This window comes from Choloepus didactylus, chromosome 23, assembly GCF_015220235.1.
Source record: "Choloepus didactylus isolate mChoDid1 chromosome 23, mChoDid1.pri, whole genome shotgun sequence".
In the NCBI taxonomy this organism is placed as follows: domain Eukaryota; kingdom Metazoa; phylum Chordata; class Mammalia; order Pilosa; family Megalonychidae; genus Choloepus; species Choloepus didactylus.
This window is the reverse complement of record NC_051329.1, coordinates 25,224,243-25,244,227: the sequence shown is the minus strand read 5'-3', so window position 1 is coordinate 25,244,227 and position 19,985 is coordinate 25,224,243. Positions and strand designations below refer to the sequence as shown.

At 39.6% G+C, this 19,985-nt stretch overlaps 1 protein-coding gene across 2 annotated transcripts in view; it reads left to right on the top strand.

Annotated features, from left to right (window-relative positions):
• The window catches only part of PITPNB (phosphatidylinositol transfer protein beta), a 68,014-nt gene that overhangs the window by 30,559 nt on the left and 17,470 nt on the right, over positions 1–19,985 (top strand). For both annotated transcript variants that reach the window (XM_037816814.1, XM_037816815.1), the window contains exon 8: positions 16,596–16,673. In XM_037816814.1, the coding sequence (XP_037672742.1) occupies positions 16,596–16,673 (78 nt within the window). The remainder of the gene's footprint in view (positions 1–16,595; positions 16,674–19,985) is intronic.

Sequence of the window (19,985 nt, the reverse complement as noted above, 5' to 3'; positions counted from 1 at the left end):
ATCATCTCCAGCACTTTGTCTAAGTAGCTTTCCATGATTTGTATACAAAAGTCACTTCCCAGGAGAGGAAGACTCTTTAAAGTGTAAGCCGAAGTGTACACACGATTAACATCAGAGAGACCTGCGTTTTTGGAAGTAATTTGAAAGAAAATGAGCATGGTTTAAAAAAGAAGAAGAAATTGGAAACACATTTTTAAGTATTTATGTGTAATCAGAAAGGATTGTATCAGCCTTCCTTTATACTTTCATGCTATGTGACTTTATTTTTAGAATTTCGAAGTTTTTATTTTAGTAAAAATAATGTTTAATTCAAATTTTTAAGGCTGACATCTAAATATCATGGAGCTTAGCATCTGCCTGTTTTTAGATGTCAATATTAAGCAAATACTAACTATACAAAAAATAATAAATTGTTTGGAAGGTGTAATTTAAAAATAGAGCTCTTTTCCTTATGGGAAACAGTGGCAACTTTAAAAAGGGAATAGATTTTTTTCCCCTCATGCTCTAGCATGTCAAAGCATAATTTTTAAATTTGTGGTAAAAGGTTTTTCCCAGCTGAGGCTTTTCGTAAGACTTGCCCGTTTGTGTAACCATAGTGGTTTCACTGAAGATGGTATTCTTGAAATGAAGAGACACAAGCTAGAAACGTGCGTGCCGTGTTGTTTCTGGATCACAGAAAGGATTCACAGCTGTACTCCGATTGATGGGGTCCTTCAGGAGGACTTCTCTGCAGAGCTTGGGGGGACCCTTTTTTCTGTGCATTACTCAGTAAATGTTTGCCCTTAAGATAAAAAAGCTCAGATTTCATTCATACCTCTTCCTTCTTTTTGTCCTTTTTAAAGCCCCTCCACCCCAGTTGTTATTCCCACGCTCCTCATCCTACCTGTCCATGGGTATAATTGCCATGCAACTTTTACAAGTCCCATCTTCTTTTCTGGTCCCTCTTCCCATTTGCTGCAAGTGTTCTCTCTGGGGGTAAGGTGAAGTGGGAGTGGATGGACTCTCTCGATGTCAGCCCTGATGCCTGCCCGTGTAGCCAGACGTCCCTCCCAGACTCTGGTCCTTGGGGGACTCTGGACCGCTCTGCACTGTCTCTTCAGCGGAGAAGCTTGTGAGCAGCCCTTTCCATGGGAGTTCTGTAGCAGAGCTTTGGATCCACTAGTCACAGTTCTTCCTTTAGTATCCCAGAGGGCACAGGCACTTCCAAGTGAGAGCATGAGGCTCTTGCAGGCCCTGGAGTCACTGCACCCTTGGAGCCCTCCTGCTCAGTCCAGCTCACACATGGTGCTCCCCCACCCTTTGTTTGGTCTCCCTTGGAGGACACCCCAGGGCCCAGTCTGTAGCTCTGTGTATCCCTATTGTGAGCTGGGTTCTGGCCCCCTGGAACATTAGCTGGAAGCTTCGGAGATTCTTTTTGGAGTCCCCGAGGGCTTCAGAGGAGCACTGTTGCTAACTCCATCCTTCCTTCCCCAGACCTTAGATGGGACCCAGCCCAAAACACTTGAGAATCTCTGGGGTGGGGTTTCCTACATATGCTCAGGTTTGAGAAGCTCCTCCTGTGCACTAGTAATGATGGAAGATGTAGAGTGGGCACCCTTATTCTGAGATTTTGGAAGCAGGAGCATCAGTTGGCGGCCATGTCTGGCCATACTCACCTCCACCATTATTTTTGCTTTTAAGGAATTTACAACCCAAGGAAGTGCTGTAACTTTCCTGGATGAAGGGGAACTGGGAACGCATAACTTGAGTTATTTTTGTCTTTCTAGAACACATTATTACTATGTAGTGTTCCTTCCTTTGCAGTATGTTGGTAGGGAACATTCTGAATTTATTTTAAAAATAATCATAAAACAAGCATCAGTCCACTTTTCCATCCATCTCCCCTAATCCCCCAAAACATCAGTGGCCTTGGTCATCTCCTCCCACACCTGCTATATTTTGGCATATTTTAAACTTTACCTGTGTGCAACAGAATAAACAGATTAGAGACCCTAAGACATGTTTTGGTATGGGTACTTTTAAGGAATACTACTCATGCATTTAACAAACATTTATTGGGACTTAACTTGCTCTTTGTTGGTATAGTAAATATTTTTCCAGGTAAAGGAACATTTGTATCTGTCTAAAGAGAGTGAGACTCATAATCAGTGAACATGTTAAATGTTTCTAAGTGACTCTAAGTTGGTTTGTTCCAACTGTTGCATGTGTGAGAAGGCAGTGTTGGGATCTCCCTCTGGGTAGTCCAGGGGATTTGACCACCAAAGAGATAGATCTGTCTGAGCTCCAGGCTGCAGGGAAAGTCAAGGTTCAAAGGCTAGGAGGTTTGGTGTCCTGAACTTGACTAAACAGCCATTCCTCCCTGCTTTCCACCTGTTTTAATTGCAAATCAGAAGACAGAAATGAAATTGTCAGGCTCATCTAGACTACTTGAACAGTTTTAGAAGTCCCAAGGTAATTTTTTTAAGGATTGTGATGTCAAGAAAAATGAATCAATTTTTAAAATTCATGCTTTTTGCATTCCTTCTACCACTGACCAGTTGTTCTTTGGTTGTGATCCATTTGTTTGGTGAGTTTGTTTTTTAAACCATGAGTTTGTATTGTTTTAAAAAGTCACTGCTCTTTTTAAAAATATTTTTTCCTGTCACCCTTGGAAAGCTGATGAAACTTGGTTTAATTCATTTAGGATTGAATCTTAGAGGCATCTAAGCTTCAGCCACACCTTAAGCAGTCCTTGCTTGTGCTCTGGGAAGGATTTGGGCCAATGTTTTCTTTGATCATACCTTCAGTGAGACAGTGCCCAGATGTTACATATTTGAGTATATAGTCTTGCTAACATATGTTTTGCTGCCCTGCCTTTAGAAAAAAAATTTCCCAAGACATTTCAGAATCATAAAATACAATTCTATATAAGGTTAAATCTTTTTCTCCTTAAAATTAAAAAAAAAAAAAAAAGATGAAGTCTAATTTTCACCAGAAAGTCTGCCCTTTCTCCAGAAAGGTATGTATTAAGTCAAACCATAAGAAATTGTTAATATTATTCAGCTTTTCGCCTAAAATGATGACAGTTTCTCATGGGTCAACCTAATAGGTTGTGCGAATTAACCTTTTAGATTATGCCCTAAACAGCCAGTGCTGACCATTGTGCCAATTTGTTCTCTTGGCACCAGCTCTTAAGAAGCTTCCTGCATTTTAGATGTTACATTTGTTCCACCTGCTGCCTCTTATTTCCCAAGAAGGGCTTTGTGCTTCTCAGAGCTGGGCTGTGGTTCCCCAGTTCTTTTGCTCTGTTAGAAGTTGATGGCTGAGATCCAGCCAGTCCTGGGAGGGTCTGTGGTTGCCAGAAGTCCTTTGGGCATCTCTCTTTGGCATGAACAGACACTTCATCTCACTAGACTACTTCTTCCTTTTGCTGTTAAAATGAAACTAGATATTCATTTCTACCTTAAAAGTTTGTAACTTATCACTAGTATGTGTGAGAGTGCACCAGAAGCTCCTTATTAAAGTGCATGCATAAGAAAAAGATGAGAATCATAACATGTAATAGCAGCCTTCTTGAAATTAGGAAGAAAACCAAAAATCAAACACAAGTTTGTGGTAGCAGTGTTTTGTTTTTTTTTTTTAATTCCGTTTTATTGAGAAATATTCACATACCATACAGTCATCCATGGTGTACAATCATCTGTTCACAGTACCATCTTATAGTTGTGCATTCATCACCCCAATCTATTTTTGAACATTTTCCTTACACCAGAAAGAATCAGAATCAGAATAAAAAATAAAAATAAAAGAAGAACACCCAGATCACCCCCCCCCATCCCACTGGATAAAGGGAGTGCAATCCACAGGGTTTTCACAATCACATTGTCACCCCTTGTAAGCTCGATTGTTATACAATCGTCTTCAAGAATCAAGGCTCCGGGGTTGGAGTTTTGTAGTTTCAGGTATTTACTTCTGGCTACTTCAATATGTTAAAATCTAAAAAGTGTTATCTATATAGTGCATAAGAATGTCCACCAGAGTGACCTCTCGACTCCATTTGAAATCTCTCAGCCACTGAAGCTTTATTTCATTTCATTTCGCATCCCCCCCTTTTGGTCAAGAAGATGTTCTCAATCCCATGATGCCAGGTCCAGATTCATCCTCGGGAGTCATATTCTGCATTGCCAGGGAGATTTACACCCTTGGAGTCAGGTCCCATGTAGGCGGGAGGGCAGCGAGATCACCCACCAAGGTGGCTTAGTTAGAGAGAGAGAAAGAGGGCCACATCTGAGCAACAAAGAGGCGCTCAGTGGGAGACTCTTAGGCACAATTATAAGCAGGGTTAGCCTCTCCTTGCAGCAACAAGCTTCATAGGGGCCAGCCCCAAGACAGGGCTCAGCACATCAAGCCGTCAGTACCCAGTGTTTGTGAGAACATCAACAACACTCCAGGTGAGGAAGTGCAACACCTCTGCATTCTCCCCCAGCTCTTCAGGGGGGCCCTGAATATACATTTTTATTCTCCACCCAAATTACTTTAGGATGTGTTGTTATTTCATTCTAATCTATACAGACCTACCATAGCTCACTTCCTATTCAAAGTTCCATGTAATTGTAGTATTTGAACAAACTGACTGTAGAAGTTATATTGTTTAGGAAATACAGATCCTACACCAAATAAACATCTCTTCCCTTGGTCACACATGGAAGTTGAAGTTTGAACACAGTTTCAGCCTTTACCCTTTGGCCTGATTTGCTCCTGTCTTAACCAGATCTGCTTTATTCATATCTCTAATTGAAGTCTGGGCTCTATTTCAGCTTTTTTTTTTTTTAACCGTTGCTGTATGCATTAATACTGATATTCATATCTGCCAAGCTCTAGCTCTGCGTTTCAGGTGTAACACAGATCCCCAACGTTCCAGAGACCAGTCAGGTTATACATTAAGGGATCAACATCTCAGAGTTTGGAGATAGCCGTTACAATTCAGGAATAGATTTGACAGTAGTAGTGATTTTTGCATTGTTTTAAAAACTTCCACTTGTCAGATGCTAGTCTCATCTTGCTGTTGCCATGCAAGATCCTTGTTGTAAAATCTGTAATTGCTTACTTGTTTTCCCCCAATTTCAAAGAAGATATAAATAAATGTAAGCGTGGTTCCTATTAAAAAGAAATGTGAAAACATTTCCTACTTTATTCTGCTGCCTTAGATGCTTAACTACTTTCTGGTCACTTAAAAGATTTTGGTCAATAGTGGATTTAGAGACTATCTCATATATTTGAAGTGATGGTTGGATGGCAGTGCCCTCTTGTGGGAAAATAACATACTGCTTATTTCATACTTGCTTAAATCCCAGCAGGGACTTTTTTCTTTCTGTTAAAAATCTGTGTGTAGTTATTAATGCAAGTTATTAATACTAGGGTGGGACCTCTGTATTTTATGCATGCTTTTTTTTTCATTTGTATAAACCTACAAATTCTTTAAGAAAAATTAAAAAGACAGCGGAAACACTAAAAAAAATCTGTGTATATGTAAATTTCACACGAAATACTTTTTTTTACACACCTCATTATAAATTTAATATTCATTTCTAATTTCTCCCACGTTTTAAAAGAACAAAGAGTAGAGAGGATGGTGAAGGTGGGGTTGGAGAGGCGAGGTATGAAATAGAATTGCTTTAATTCCTGGGTAGGGAAAAAATTCTCTGGTACGAGTCAGGTAATGTTGTATTTGAGCAGCTAACAGCAGATTCTCTTTTAGATTAGTATGAATAGTTCCAACTAGAGTTTTTAAAGTTTATTCCTTTATACAAGTCCCTTTTCAGCCTTGTAAACTCTTTGGTAAGGTTCTCTAGGCTGGGGGAGCAAAGGTCCCTTCAGGTACAATTGTAAATCACATTTTTGAAATAAAGTATTGTGGTTGGGATTGGACAGAGCAGGATCTGAGCCCCACTGTTGCTTAGGGCTTGGGCATGATCTTTCACTTCCTCACCCAGTGGTGGTGATGTACCCTCACTGCCAGGCTCTGCCTGACCCACAGGTGCTGCCTCTCACCTTTGCCCATGTTGTGTAAAAAAAAGGTTTAGGAGCATCTGCTTCTGAAGGCCGTTCACGGACCAACCAGGACATTTTACTGGAGAAGGCACACTGAATTTCCAGGGTGATGTTTTTTCCTGTTTTAGTTTAAGGAATTTGGTGTAATGTGTTCAATAATTTGGTATTACTTAAAAAAAAATGCATTTTTATGTTACATGTAATTTTCCTAAACAGGTTACTTTTATTTCAGGCACATGGAATTCCATTTTGAAATACATGATGTTTAGAAACAAGCACCTTGAACGAAATTGACTTGTTGATATGTTAAAACGTATTTCGTTGGTCTCTAGAGTTTAAAATAGTTTCATTTTAAATGCTATAATAATTATGTAAATACATAATAAAAACAAATATAAAGCTACAGTAATGAATATATGGTGTATTTGTGCATGCACCACAGCTTACCCAAACCAGTATGTACCTGCCTACCCTGAGGGGAGGGCTTGAAGCAGCCCAGAAGTGAATGTTTAATGGTCCCCCTTCCCTGGGCTGCCCAGAAAGCCGGTTCCCACCTGCCAAGGTTCTGCTCCCTTTGGCCTCACCTGTCTCTTCCATCAGGAACACAACTGGTTGGTTTCCCTGCTGTGTGTTGTAGGATACGGTGACTTCAGGCATTTGATTGTGACTTTTTTCATGACTGAAGTCTGGTTTCTCTCTCGCTCTTGCTTGCTCTCTTATGAATTTGTAATCTTTCAAAGGCTTTGTGGCCTGCCTTGGTAAAAATTCCAGTGTTGGCAATTTCTGGTTGCGATTCAGAGAAGGTGTGGGAGAAGTGTGAGAGAAGCGATTCGCTTGGGCGCTCAGGTTGTGGCTCTCTGGGGCTGCATCTTCCCAGTTCCCACACTGGGCATAACATGCCCTGGACAAGCTCTGCCCAATCTGCCTGCCACTCTCACCTCAGGTGTCTATGCAGGGTCGAGATAAGAAAGATTATGCAAAAGTGTGTTCTGTTGGGGCTGGTAGATTTGACTGCATTTCTCAGTTCTCAATACAGTTGTTTTAAAATTCAGATTTTAGGATTCATTGGTGGAAAGCCGGTAAGGATTCATGAGAGGGCTGAATTATAGGATAGTTTTTTAATGTAGTTTTGTTCCTCTGAGGTACTTTGAGTAACAGAAAGTAGGCCAACAAGTTATTGACAATTAGTGATCCTTTGGGAATCTGCTTTAATGAATAGATAAGAATGATTTTTAATTAGCATAATAATTATATGCAAATGAATGCTTTTGAATTGCTCTAAAACACTTCTGAACTGTTTAAACAGCCCTCCTGAGATCTTGTTACTCTATTAATTTGTGTAGGAAATCTTTTTTTTTTTCATAGATCATGCAAAGATAAACTTCAGCCCACCCCATGTCCAAATTATTGTGAATTCCAAGGTGATAGGACCTGAATTAATGAGATTTGCTTATACTGTATTAATAGTACTCTGTGGGAACCTGCAAGGGTGAGGAGTCACTGGGGAGATGTAATTAAAAATAGAAAAGAAAGCTGCTTATTTGAAAATAACTGTTGAAATCAGTTTCTTAAACAAGTTTGTAAATGTTATTTCTCTTCACACCTCCATTATTGGCTATTGCAAAATATATTGCAAACCTTTTTTTAAGGGCTTTGCCTTTGGAGTCTGGCTTGAGTTTTGTCAGCTCCAGACAGTTACGTGTTTGTCACTAGGGTCAACAGTGTTGTAGGAGCCGGGAACTCTTTTTTTTTTTTAAGTACATGATGCTGAGAAGTGCAGGACAGTGCTAATACTTGGTTTGTTGTTTGTTGTCATATTTAATTCAGGCTTTTTCCCACATTTAAAATTTTTAGGATGTGATTAGAGGAAATAGGCTTTGCTAAGTTGAGCAGCAGTACCCGTCCATTTTAAACTTAGTGATTATCTTTGAGGTATTTGAATAGATACCTAATTAATCAACGTATGCTAAAGAAAGCATTTTACAGCAGGCTGCAGGATCCTGATCTCCCCCTCAAGTTTTTATGTTTACCCTGTAGAACTGTTTCTCTTTTTCCAGATGATCTCTTATAAGCAGGTGCCAAGGAGTTGCTAGTGCTTGTGGATTGGGCACTCTTCCTTGGTTTATACTTAGCTTCACCTGTGGTAACCCAGCTCTAGTTCTTTAAGCAGTTTCTGGTGGCTGGAGTGCATCTTTCTTTTTTTTCCACCAGCTGTCAAGAAACTCTTACCTCCTGCTCCCCACCTCCCACTCACTTCTTCATTCATAAGCATGAGCTCAGTTTGAGCTCAAGGACAGTTAGGATGGGCTCAGCACAAATTTTGTACTTACACTTCAGGGGATAGCCACTATGCTAAAAGATTGGTAAAACTAATATTCTGTCCTCAAAATGAATCTGGTTTCTATTGGGAGTTTCTGTTGAGAGCTATAGTGAGTAACAGATGTACACCCAAGAGGTAGTAGCACTTTTATATTCCAGTGACAGAAAGCAGTTATTTATAAGAATTTAATGAATGTATTCTGTGGCTCCAGCATGGAGGCTCAGTAATCCATTTATTTGCCATATTTTATTTTATTTGTTCTCCAAAGGGTGTCTTGATTTTCCCTTGCCTTCTTTTTTACTTAAATACGAGTTTTCAATTAAATGGAGTTGTATCAACACTAATCTGAATCTACCTTAGCTGATACTATTGTATTTTTCTGTTGTTCAGGCACCATTATTGGTGAAGCAAGTAATGTCTAGGGACATTACACCTAACCTGATAATGATGGTTTTACTAAGCCCTTATCCCGGCCAGGCCTCTGGGCATTATACAGATAATTAAAATTTGATCATAAAAATTTTAAGCTCAGTACACCTTAGCAATAAGATTTTTCTACTTTTAAACATGGTTTAAAAACTCATTTTAAGAATAGATTCCCTTGGCCTAGTGGATTTGCTTTCTTTTTTTCCCAAGGATTATAGAAAGTACATAGCAAATTCAGCCTTCAGAATACCCAGGAGCTGAAGACTCAAGTAGGCTACAGCTGTCTTCACCCACAGTATTCTAAAAGAACTAATGAGATGAGAAGTCTGCAGCTGGTGGCAAGCACAATAAACCAAGAGCCAAGGGCTTCTCTTCATCAGAGCCTCTCCTTTCCCCATGGGATCCCAAAGGAGACAGAATACTAACAAAGCCAGCAGGCTGTCTCATTCCACACTATTGCTCATTTGCAGCTATAATTGGTAGCTGAGGTTGCATTCTGTATGCCGAAACTGTCATACATGAAGGAATATATTTGTTCATTGTGATACGGGTATAAATCGGCCGGTTTTCAAATACAGAAAGACCAAACTAGATACCCAGCAATAAAATTGTATTAAAGAAGATAGTGTTCAAAAAATTAACTGTTCTAGGTACAAAATTTAAGTGGTTAAAAGTACACCTGCTCCCTAATATCTTGCTACTTAATTGAACTAATTAAACATTTACGTTTTTGACCTTGTATAAAAAAAGTACAAGCATTCCCAGTTTTGACAAGATGCGTTGTCCTCATCTGTCAAAGTTAAGGTGCTATTGCTAATAATGGTTTTTGTTTTTTGGTTTTTGTTTGTTTGTTTTTTTGGTACACTTTAATGTTTGCTGCTTTGTGTTCAAGAGAAAAAAGCAGAGAGGGAAAGACTTATTTTTTAATATGTGTGCGTGTGTGTGATGTTTTATATATACGCACTCATGCCTCAGGAAAATCCACTTTGCTATCTCTGATGCTGCTCTTTGTGTTTTTTTGTTTGTTTGTTTTTGTTTGTTGTTTTATTAAACTCAGTTTTATTGAAATACATTCACACACCATACAATCATCCATGGTATACAATCCACTGTTCACAGTATGGTAACATAGTTATGCGTTCATCACCACAGTCTATCTCTGAACATTTTCCTTACATCAGAAAGAAACAGAACAAGAATAAAAAATAAAAGTGAAAAAAGAACACCCAAATCATCCCCCCATCCCACCCCATTTGTCCTTTAGTTTTTATCCCCATTTTTCTACTCATCCATACACTAGATAAAGGGGGTGTGATCCACAAGGTCTTCACAATCACACTGTCACCCCTTGTAATCTACATTATTATATAATTGTCTTCAGGAGTCCAGACTGCTGGGTTGGAGTTTGGTAGTTTCAGGTATTTACTTCTAGCTATTCCAATGCATTAAAACATAAGAGGTGTTATCTATATAGTGCATAAGAATGTCCACCAGAGTGACCTCTCGACTCCATTTGAAATCTCTCAGCCACTGAAACTATTTTGTCTCATTTTGCATCCCCCTTTTGGTCAAGAAGATACTCTCAGTCCCACGATGCCGGGTCCACATTCATCCCCGGGAGTCATATTCTGTATTGCCAGGGAGATTTACAACCCTGGGAGTCAGGTCCCAGGTAGGGGGGAGGGCAGCGAGTTCACCTGTCAGGATGGCTCAGAGAGAGAGAGGGCCACATCTGAGCAACAAAGAGGTACTCAGGGGGAGATTCTTAGGCACAACTACATGCAAGTTTAGACTCTCCTTTGCGGTAACGCGCTTCATAAGGGCAAGTCCCATGATCGAGGGCTCAGCACATCAGACCGCCAGTCCCAATGTTTGTGACAACATCAACACCAGTCCAAGTGAGGATGTCCAACACATCCGCACCTTCCCCCAGATCCTCGGGGCTGGGGAGGGGGAGGCTGTAAATATATTTTTTATTATCTGCCCAAATTACTCTGGGATGTGTCACTGTTTCACTCCAGCCTATACTAACCTACCGTATCTCACTTCCTATTCAAAGTTCCATGCAATTGTGGTGTTTGAACAAATCGACTGTAGAGTTGTACCATTTAGAAAATTTAGATCCTGTACCAAATAGATATCTCTTCCCTTGGTCTCATATGGAAGTTGAAGTTTTAAAACACAATCAGTTTCAACCTTTACCCTTTGGCCTGGCTTGCCCTGGTCTTAACCAGACCTGCTTCATTCATATCACTAATTGAAGTCTGGGCTCTTTTCAGCTTTTTTTTTTTTTTTTTTTTTTTTAACAGTGGCTGTATGCACTAATACTGACATTCGTATCTGCCGAGCTCTAGCTCTGAGTTTCAGGTGTCTCAGAGATATGCATTGTTCCAGAGACCAATCAGGTTATACGCTAGGGGATCAGCATCTCAAAGTTTAGAGATAGGCATTACAATTCAGGGATAGAGTTAACTGCTGTAAGAGCTTACAATCTAGGGACTATTACAATTATTATGTCCACGTTAGGCTATGTTCTAAGATTCAATTCTGAGTTTACACATTGTAGTTTGTCCATATTGGTGAGGCATTAAAGTGTTTGCCTTTATTTCTGGTGCACTTCACTCAAATACTGTGTACAGGATCCATTCACCTCGTTGTGTGTCTCACAGCTCGTTGTGTGTCCCATAATGAGGTTGCAGGACCTTTTGGTCCCCACATACTTAACTTTTTGTGGAACAACCACACTGACCTTCAGAAAGGCTACACCATTCTGCCTGCTCCTCAACAGGTAGATAGGTACATCCCTCTCACCAGGTTTTCTCCAACACTTTTACTCCTATATATATTTTTTCCTACAATTTTGTAGTTATATTCACATACCATACATGTATCCACAGTGTATAATCAATTGTTCATGGTATCATCATAAAGTTGTACATTTATCACCACAATCAGCACTTGAACATATTGATTACTACAAGAAAAATTGTTTTTTTTTTAGCAATAAGAAAAAAATAATAAGAAAAATAACATGTCATACAATACAATACACTAGTGAGGACAGCAAATAGCACCACTACCAAGAATCCCGTATTCCTCCCCTATATCCCCCTCTTATATACATTTAGCATTGGCATATTGCCTTTGTTACATTTAATGGAGGTATATTACAATGTTACTGTTGACCATAGACTCCAGTTTGCTTTGATTATGTTTTTTCCTGAATACCATCCCTTTTTCAACTCTCTACATGGTTGACATTCATTTGTTTTCCCACATACAAAAACATTTTTATATTTGTATATTTAGTAACAGTCATTGGCCACCCCAGATTTTGCCACGTTATACAGTCCCAGTCTTTATCATCTATCTTTACCTGTGGTGTCATACATTCTCCTATCCCACCTCTTTCAGCTTTACTCACAGACATCTTTGTTCAGTGTACTTACAATACTGTGCTACCATCACACAGTATTATGCTATCTATTTCTGGATCTATGCAATCAATCCTAAACATTCTGTAGTCCTTCAGCATCAAATGACTGGTCTCTGCCCTCTTTCTATCTCCTGGTCGCCTGTGTTGTCAGCTTTTAACTCCCAAAGTTTGTTCATTAATGTCTGTTCATATTAGTGAGACCATACAGAATCTGTCCTTTTGTTTCTGGCTAACTTCACTCAACATAATATCCTCAAGGTTCATCCACATTATTACATGATCCATGTCTTTGTTCTTTCTTACAGCTGCATAATATTCCATCATGTGTATATACCACAGTTTGTTTATCCCTGCTTGTGTTTTTGAAATAGATTTTGATTGTGTAGCATTTGTGAATGCCCTTCTGCACCATCCTGTGTGATGTCCTGCACTGAGCCCAGAACAGAGGCTGCAAAAGCTTGAGTTGAAGTCCTAGTGTAGGTGAGCCCGACCACAGCCGGGGACCCTAGTCTCCTCACCTGCAAATGTAAGGAGCTTGGTTAGTCTTTAAGATCCCATTTGCCTCTATGAGTCTGCGTATGCGTAGTTCAGAAAAGTAGCGCAATGAACACTAATAATGAGGACTTGGGCGTGTATATTTCCTAGATCAGTATATTACACCCAGAGTAGAGAAGTTTCTGAAACATTCCATTTGCTTCCGTTAATTAATCTATATTAAATGGGTACTGAAAGTCTCTGAAGTTGGCAGCCTGGTGTGGAGCCAGGATTAGAAAGGAGTCTTAGGTCTGCTCACCTTCACCGGTGCCATGAGTATGCTTAGGCATACTTCACTAATTCATGCCTACATGAGAGTAATTTATGCTGGCCACAATTTGGACCAAGTTCTCTTTTCTTAAATTAGTTGTTTCTTGATTCATTTGCTACCCTTATTGTAGTATAACGTCTTTCGGTTCTATTCCTTTAGCCCTAGTGATATTTGCACATACCTCTTTTTTCTTGCTTTCTTTCTCTTGGAGTGGGCAAATGTAGAATCCACAGAGATAGTACTGCAGTCTCTCTTTCATGAGTTCCAAGGTGTTCTCCCATCCTCACATTTTAATATATTCAGAATTAGGATTCATCTTTCCAGTTATGGCATGTCATAGTTTGGGAGGGTACATAAAATAATGGCACGTGCTAAAACTGACGGATGGCCTCATAGATTCAGGAAATGTGGTATTTACTGGTCAACACATGCTAGGCTCTCTGTTATCTCAGATTTTGTACAAACACTTGAGCATATGCCCTTAGTGAGGTCACACCCTAGTTAATAGTAAAAAGGTAAAATGGGATTTTTTCCCCCCTCAAGTGGAATAAACAGATAAATGTTGTTAGTTTCAATTCTGACTAAAATTCTTCTCGCCATTCTTTTTTGTCAGTTAACATGTCCTCCCTGGGGGTTTAGTTACCTTTACTTCATCTGTCTTTCCCAACTAGACGTGACTTTTTAGTAGCTGGCACCATGTATTGTTTCTCCTCACCCTCAGACCGCTTTGACTGCTTTCTCCATGGTGACTATTCGATAAATAGATTTTTTTTTCTAATTCATTTTTATTTAGATCTATTTACATACTCGACAGCCATCCAAAGTGTACAGTTGTTCACAGCACCATGATATAGCTGTGTATTCATCACCAAAATCAATTTTTAAACCCATTTTCATTGCTTAAAAAAAAATAAAAATACAAGTAAAGAAGAACACCCAAAACATCCCATCCCTCCCTATTATTCATTTAATTTTTGTTCCCAGTTTTCTACTCATCTGTCCGTACACTGGATAGAGGGAGTGTGTGCCACAAGGTTTTACAGTCACAGAGTTACACCTTGTAAGTTACGTAGTTATTATAATCATCTTCAAGAATCAAGGCTACTGGGTTACAGTTCAGCAGTTTCAGGTATTTCCTTCTAGGTATTCCAATACACTAAAAACTAAAAAGGGTTATCTATATAATGCATAAGAGTTACCTCCAGAATGACTTCTCGACTCCTTTTGAAATCTCTCAGCCACTGAAACTTTATTTTTGTTTCATTTCTCGTCCCTCTTTGGTCAAGAAGACTTTCTCAGTCCCACAATGCCAGGTCCAGGCTCATCCCCAGGAGTCATGTCCCACATTGCCAGGGAGATTTACACCCCTGGGAGTCATGTCCCATGTAGGGATGAGGGCAGTAAGTTTACCTGTCAAGTGGGCTTAGAAAGAGACAGGCCACATCTGAGCAATAAAAGAGGCTCTCTGGGGGAACTCTTGGACCCAAGTATAAGTAGGTTTAGCCTCCCATTAGTAGTAACAAGCTTCATAAGGGCAAGCCCCAAGATCGAGGGCTTAGCCTTCTAAATTGGTAGTCTCCAGTGTTTGTGAGAATGTCAGTAATTCCCTAGTGGGGAAGTTTAATATTTCCACATTTTTTTCCAGTCCCTCAGAGGGGCTTTGCAAATACATTTTTATTCTCTGCCCAAATCAATAAATAGATTTTGATGGAGAGAAATGATGCCAAAAGTAATGATTGTTATGATGTTATGTATTTTCACATTTGAAGAACAGTGAGCTTGTCTTTGGGTTTTAATTCCAAGCCTCTGATCTAGAGGCAAATGTGTTATGGAATTATGTATTTGTTTATGTTAGCAGAATAGCTTATTTCTCACTTTGAGTCCAGGTCTTGGGACCACTTGTGCGGTTGGTTCTTTTTCTCAGTCAGAAGCGAAGTTGTTAATTTTTTAGGCTGCAGTTCTAAATAGGAATTTAAGAATTCATATCAGCTGACAATAATTGACTTTCTGCTGCTGTGGCCTCCTTGCAGTTCATTCTAGTTTGCTGTTCCTGGGTAATGCTAACTGACCTAATGCCTCTGGCAACATCACTGCAGATTTTAAAGCAGTAAGACCCAGTGTGGGCACCAAAGTTCGCTTGTTTAATGATTTCAGCCCATTGTTGGGCCTTTTGGTAGTTTCTTAGATGACCTGTAGAGAGGCTTGGAGTTCAGAGCCACATGTGTACCCACTTATCTACCTATGAAGTTTTGTTTTCTGTCTGAACCCCACATTTTCCCTTCCACACCAGTTTATAACTTTCTCTTTAGGAATTATTAAAATGTCTTATGCATTTACTGAGTAGCTATTGAATCTTGATTAGATGCTTCTCAATATGTTTTCTCCAATTTGTGAAATTTTTTGTTATACTTTGGAGCATGTTCAGTGCTTGCTTTGTGCTTACGCTGCTCTTATCTGCAGAACAATGATTTTTGGCCAGGGCTTTGGATCTAACTCGTCTAGGCATTTTTCCCAGAGTATGTGGTCCCTCTGTGAATGCTGTGAAGGACCCCTGGTTCAAAAATTCTGCTCCCAAAGGAAGGGGCTCTCTCTTTGCAATATTTTAAAGTGACCAAGTGACCTCTGTCCACTGTCACTATTACGACTCATCCATTTCTTATTTTTCTTTTAATTTGAGCTTTAGGTCTTCACAAGTAATGTATTTCTATCTAAATTTTGCAAGTGTATGTATGACTGTGATGATAAAAGGACTTTTCTAAAACAAATAAGTTAAAGAAAATTACTTCTTTCCTTTCCTCCATTCTGTCAGGAAGAGAATATTAAGGGAAAAAGAATTTACACACCCAAGAACCTTGACTAAAACCTGAATTTTAGGGCTGTTCCCCATAGCATGATGTAACTGAGGCAGTCCCAGGATGGAGTCATAGACCTTTCCGTCACTGCCTTGACAGTGAAGGAGTGAGAGGTTGTGCTAGCCAAGCCTGACAGTGTGGTGCTGCTTGTCACAAGGGCAGTCCCCTTCTGTGAGAAAGCCATGGTATGTGTACTCCACATCTCTCTGTGAAGGAAGGTTTGGAGAGGCTGGTAAAGAAACTGGGGCAGCTACTAAAGACCCTGCTGTAGAAGGGATTTGGGGTGCCCCAGAATCAGTAGTCCTAGTTTGTGTCCCCAGACATGGTATTCACTCTCTAACACTGTCATCATCTACAGGTATTGTCAAACCTGGAATAGGGATGTTTTATTTCTTGAATGTGGTTATACATAGATCAAAAGGCTAAAAGTGTTAAAATGTTGGAAGGTTCAGTCTCAGAGATAGCCATCCCACCCAGTAACCAGACACAGTCAATACTTCATTATTTCCTATTATGTAGTTATTTTGCTTAAGGTAAAGTTTAAAAGCAAAGAGAACCAGACTGAAAACCTATTGTCGTATAGAAGCATTTTTGTACTTTTATGCAAAAGTTCAGTATAATTGGATTCTGTCATGTGTTTTTGGTAGCTGCAAAGAGCTGTTCTGGCAAGGTTAAAGAATTTTTTCTGGTTTTCTTTTCTGCCTCTGACTTTGTTTTGCTTTGCAGGACTACAAAACTGATGAAGACCCAGCATTATTCCAATCAGTCAAGACCAAGCGAGGCCCTTTGGGACCCAGCTGGAAGGTACTGGATGCTGACCTTTCTGACAGGCAGAGTCTTGGCAACAGAACACTTGACAGGTCCTGAGTCTTGAAGAGCTGGTGATGTTTGAGAAACACAAATGGCACAAAAATAGTTCTACTTGCGATAAGGACTGATAGCCAGTTGCAGTTGGCCAGCAAGTCTGCTGCATTAATAAAACAGAACATGGCCAGACTGTCACTTTCAGCATAATGCTATTCTGATAACTCTTAAAAGAGACAAGTGATTTAGGCTTTTGGGATTGTAATGTTCTCTTCTGAGACTTGAAGCAATACAAAAAAATGCATGCTTAATGAAGGTCTATAGTTTAAGTTTAGTCGTAGAAAAATTGAACATGTTCCCTTCAAACGAGCCCTTTTTCCTAGCCTTTTAATAGTTGTATTTTGGAAGGCAGGTCACCAGAGAACAATTTTTATGGCAAGTAGTTGTTTTTGATTACAGGTACACACCTTTATTTGATTCATGAAAGTAAGAACAGCAATGTCAAGATAACAATTTTAATTGCCATAGAAATATAATGCATTTCAATGACATCCACTAAACTAAATGACAGACCCTTAAAGAAGGATTAATGTGCTGATGGCAAGTTATTACAGCTAATTTGACAGGAGAAGAGGAGCATAAAAACCAGAACATGCTTGGAGGAGATTTTCCTCCAACAGGGTTTTACTTGGCAACCAATCTATTTATTCTGAAGCTAGTCACAGGTTATCTATAAATGGTGTCTGGGTGCTAGTTGTTGCTCACAAATAAAGGATTCCTATAACACAGCCCCGCGTATAACTCACTGAGTAGGTCTCTGTGGGGTGTCAGCCTATTATGTGGGCCGTCTTCCACATCAGCTAAAATGAAGAATGAGTCTGACTTTGTTTTATAAGAAATGATTCATAATTATCTTATTTTCATATTTGTGTTAATACCCAGGTGGTGATACATGTCATTTATGAATTAAGGAACAAATTTAATCAGCATGATCCTAAATTTGCTCTAACGTATTTTAAAAATCTCCCACGTTTTTCCAGATTTTAGCTGTGGATTTTAGAACACGCTCTTGGGTCAGAGTGGAAGCCTCATCTCCCTTGAGATTCAGCACTGGGTTTCTATAAGAGAATACCACAGCAGGGGAGCAGACAAGCGGCTACTTCTAAAGTTGCCATAACTTCTAAAAGGACCTCTTGCTCCAATCTGTATTTACTCTAGCTGACACTTTTACAGGGAATAGAGAGGCATGAGGTCAAGACTCAGAGATGAATTAAATATTGGATTTCCTTCAGATTATCAATTTTTCAGGTATAAACTTTAAAAATCAGTGTTACATTATGTGGTGGGGCTATTATATTTGGGCTCAAGTCTCTCTAGGAACTCCTAATCAATATTATAACAGGTGCAGAAGTCATTTGACACTGACTTTTACTTGATAGCCAACTTTTCAGGAACTTGGAATGTGTGTTGTTCTAGTTTGCTAATGCTGCCAGCATGCAAAACACCAGAGATGGATTGGCCTTTGTAAAGGGGGTTTATTTGGTTACACAGTTACAGTCTGAAGGCCATAAAGTGTCCAAGGTAACGCATCAACAATTTTGGTACCTTCACTGGAGGACAACCAATGGCGTCCGGAAACCCTCTATTAGCTGGGAAGGCATGTGGCTGGCGTCTGCTCCAAGTTCTGGTTTCAAAATGGCTTTCTCCCAGGACATTCCTCTCTCGGCTGCAGTTCCTCGAAAATGTCACTCTTGGTTGCTCTTGGGGTGTTTTTCCTCTCTCATCTTCTCCAGAGCAAGAGTCTGCTTTCAGCGGCCATCTTCAAACTGTCTCATCTTCAGCTCCTCTCTCAGTTCATCTTCAGCTCCTCTCTCAGTTCCTGTGCATTCTTCAAAGTGTCCCTCTTGGCTGTAGCTGCTCTTCAAATTGTCACTCTCAGCTGCACTGTGTTCCTTCTGTTTGTCAGCTCATTTATATGGCTCCAGTGATTTAATTTATACCCACCCTGAATGGATGGGGTAACACCTCCATGAAAATTATCCAGTCAGAGTCATCACCCACAGTTGGGTGGGGCGCATCTCCACAGAAACACTCAAGGAATTACAAGCTAATTAACACTGATTCATCTGCCCACACGAGATTGCATCAAAGAACGTGGCTTTTTCTAGGGGACATAATATATACAAACTGGTACATATGTTTATGGTTTTTACCTTTTTAACTAACAATGCTTTATCTTTTGTTATCAATAAATGCTTAGTTAGAATTCTGGAATAGGTTTACCTTTTTAGAAATAATGTGAATTTTAAATTTTTTTTCAGGTTGCAGTATGGCAGTCTTTCCCCCCATTTTTTTCTAACACAGTAGTTAATTATTTGGTTGATAGAATGCTGGCTGGCATTAATAGTTTTCTGCCCTTTTGCATGCCAGTTCACTTCAGCCACAGGATGGTGAATATGGCTACTCTTATCGGTTGAGGTTCTCCTTAACTGAATTTCAATACCATAGTCTCAGAAATAATTAGGGTAATTGAAAATAATTACATGCTTATGACTTACTGCATACTGCAGTGAAGGAAGGAAAATAAAGAGTAAGAAGAATGACAGTAGCTGATGATACAACATACGGGAAACTAGGAACCTATGGACTTGATCTTATCAGCATCTCCTGTAAATGTGTTCAGCAGGTCATATTTGTAAATAATATTTCGTGTCATGGCACCGAGGATAGCACTGAGAAAGGATGGTAATTGGGGATTTCTTTACTTTCAAAATATGAGAATAGGGAAGAAATGCATGGTAATTATGACATTAAAAAGAAGGAGAAACCCTTTTCAGGACCCACTTACCCGGGGTTGCATGTAAGCTTGCTCTTGTGTAAGTGCTGTCCGGTAATTCCATAAGGCCTTCCATGAGCTATCCTCGCCTTGGCCCTCAGCAGAGACTGGCCTTACCAGTACAAATTCCAAAGTATGATCAAGGCTGAGTGCAAATCCATGGTCTCTTGGAAACTTTTCCTTGCTTATCCCCCATAGTGTTGTTTTCCTTCTTCTGAATTATTGCAGTCTTTCTGTCTGTCTGCACCAGACTAGATAGGGGAAAAGAAACTTTTCCTTGGTCCTGAGTACTGTACAGGTCACATTTAATCTCCATAACCTATGGGGTGAGTACACCTGCTTCATTTTATTTAGATGAGAAACTTGGCTAGAGAAACATGGATAATAGTTGTAGGAGAACTAACATGATGTCTGCTATTTCTCTAGCACTTGAGTCAGTGCTAGTCTCAAGAGGTGAATGAGATGTGAACCATATC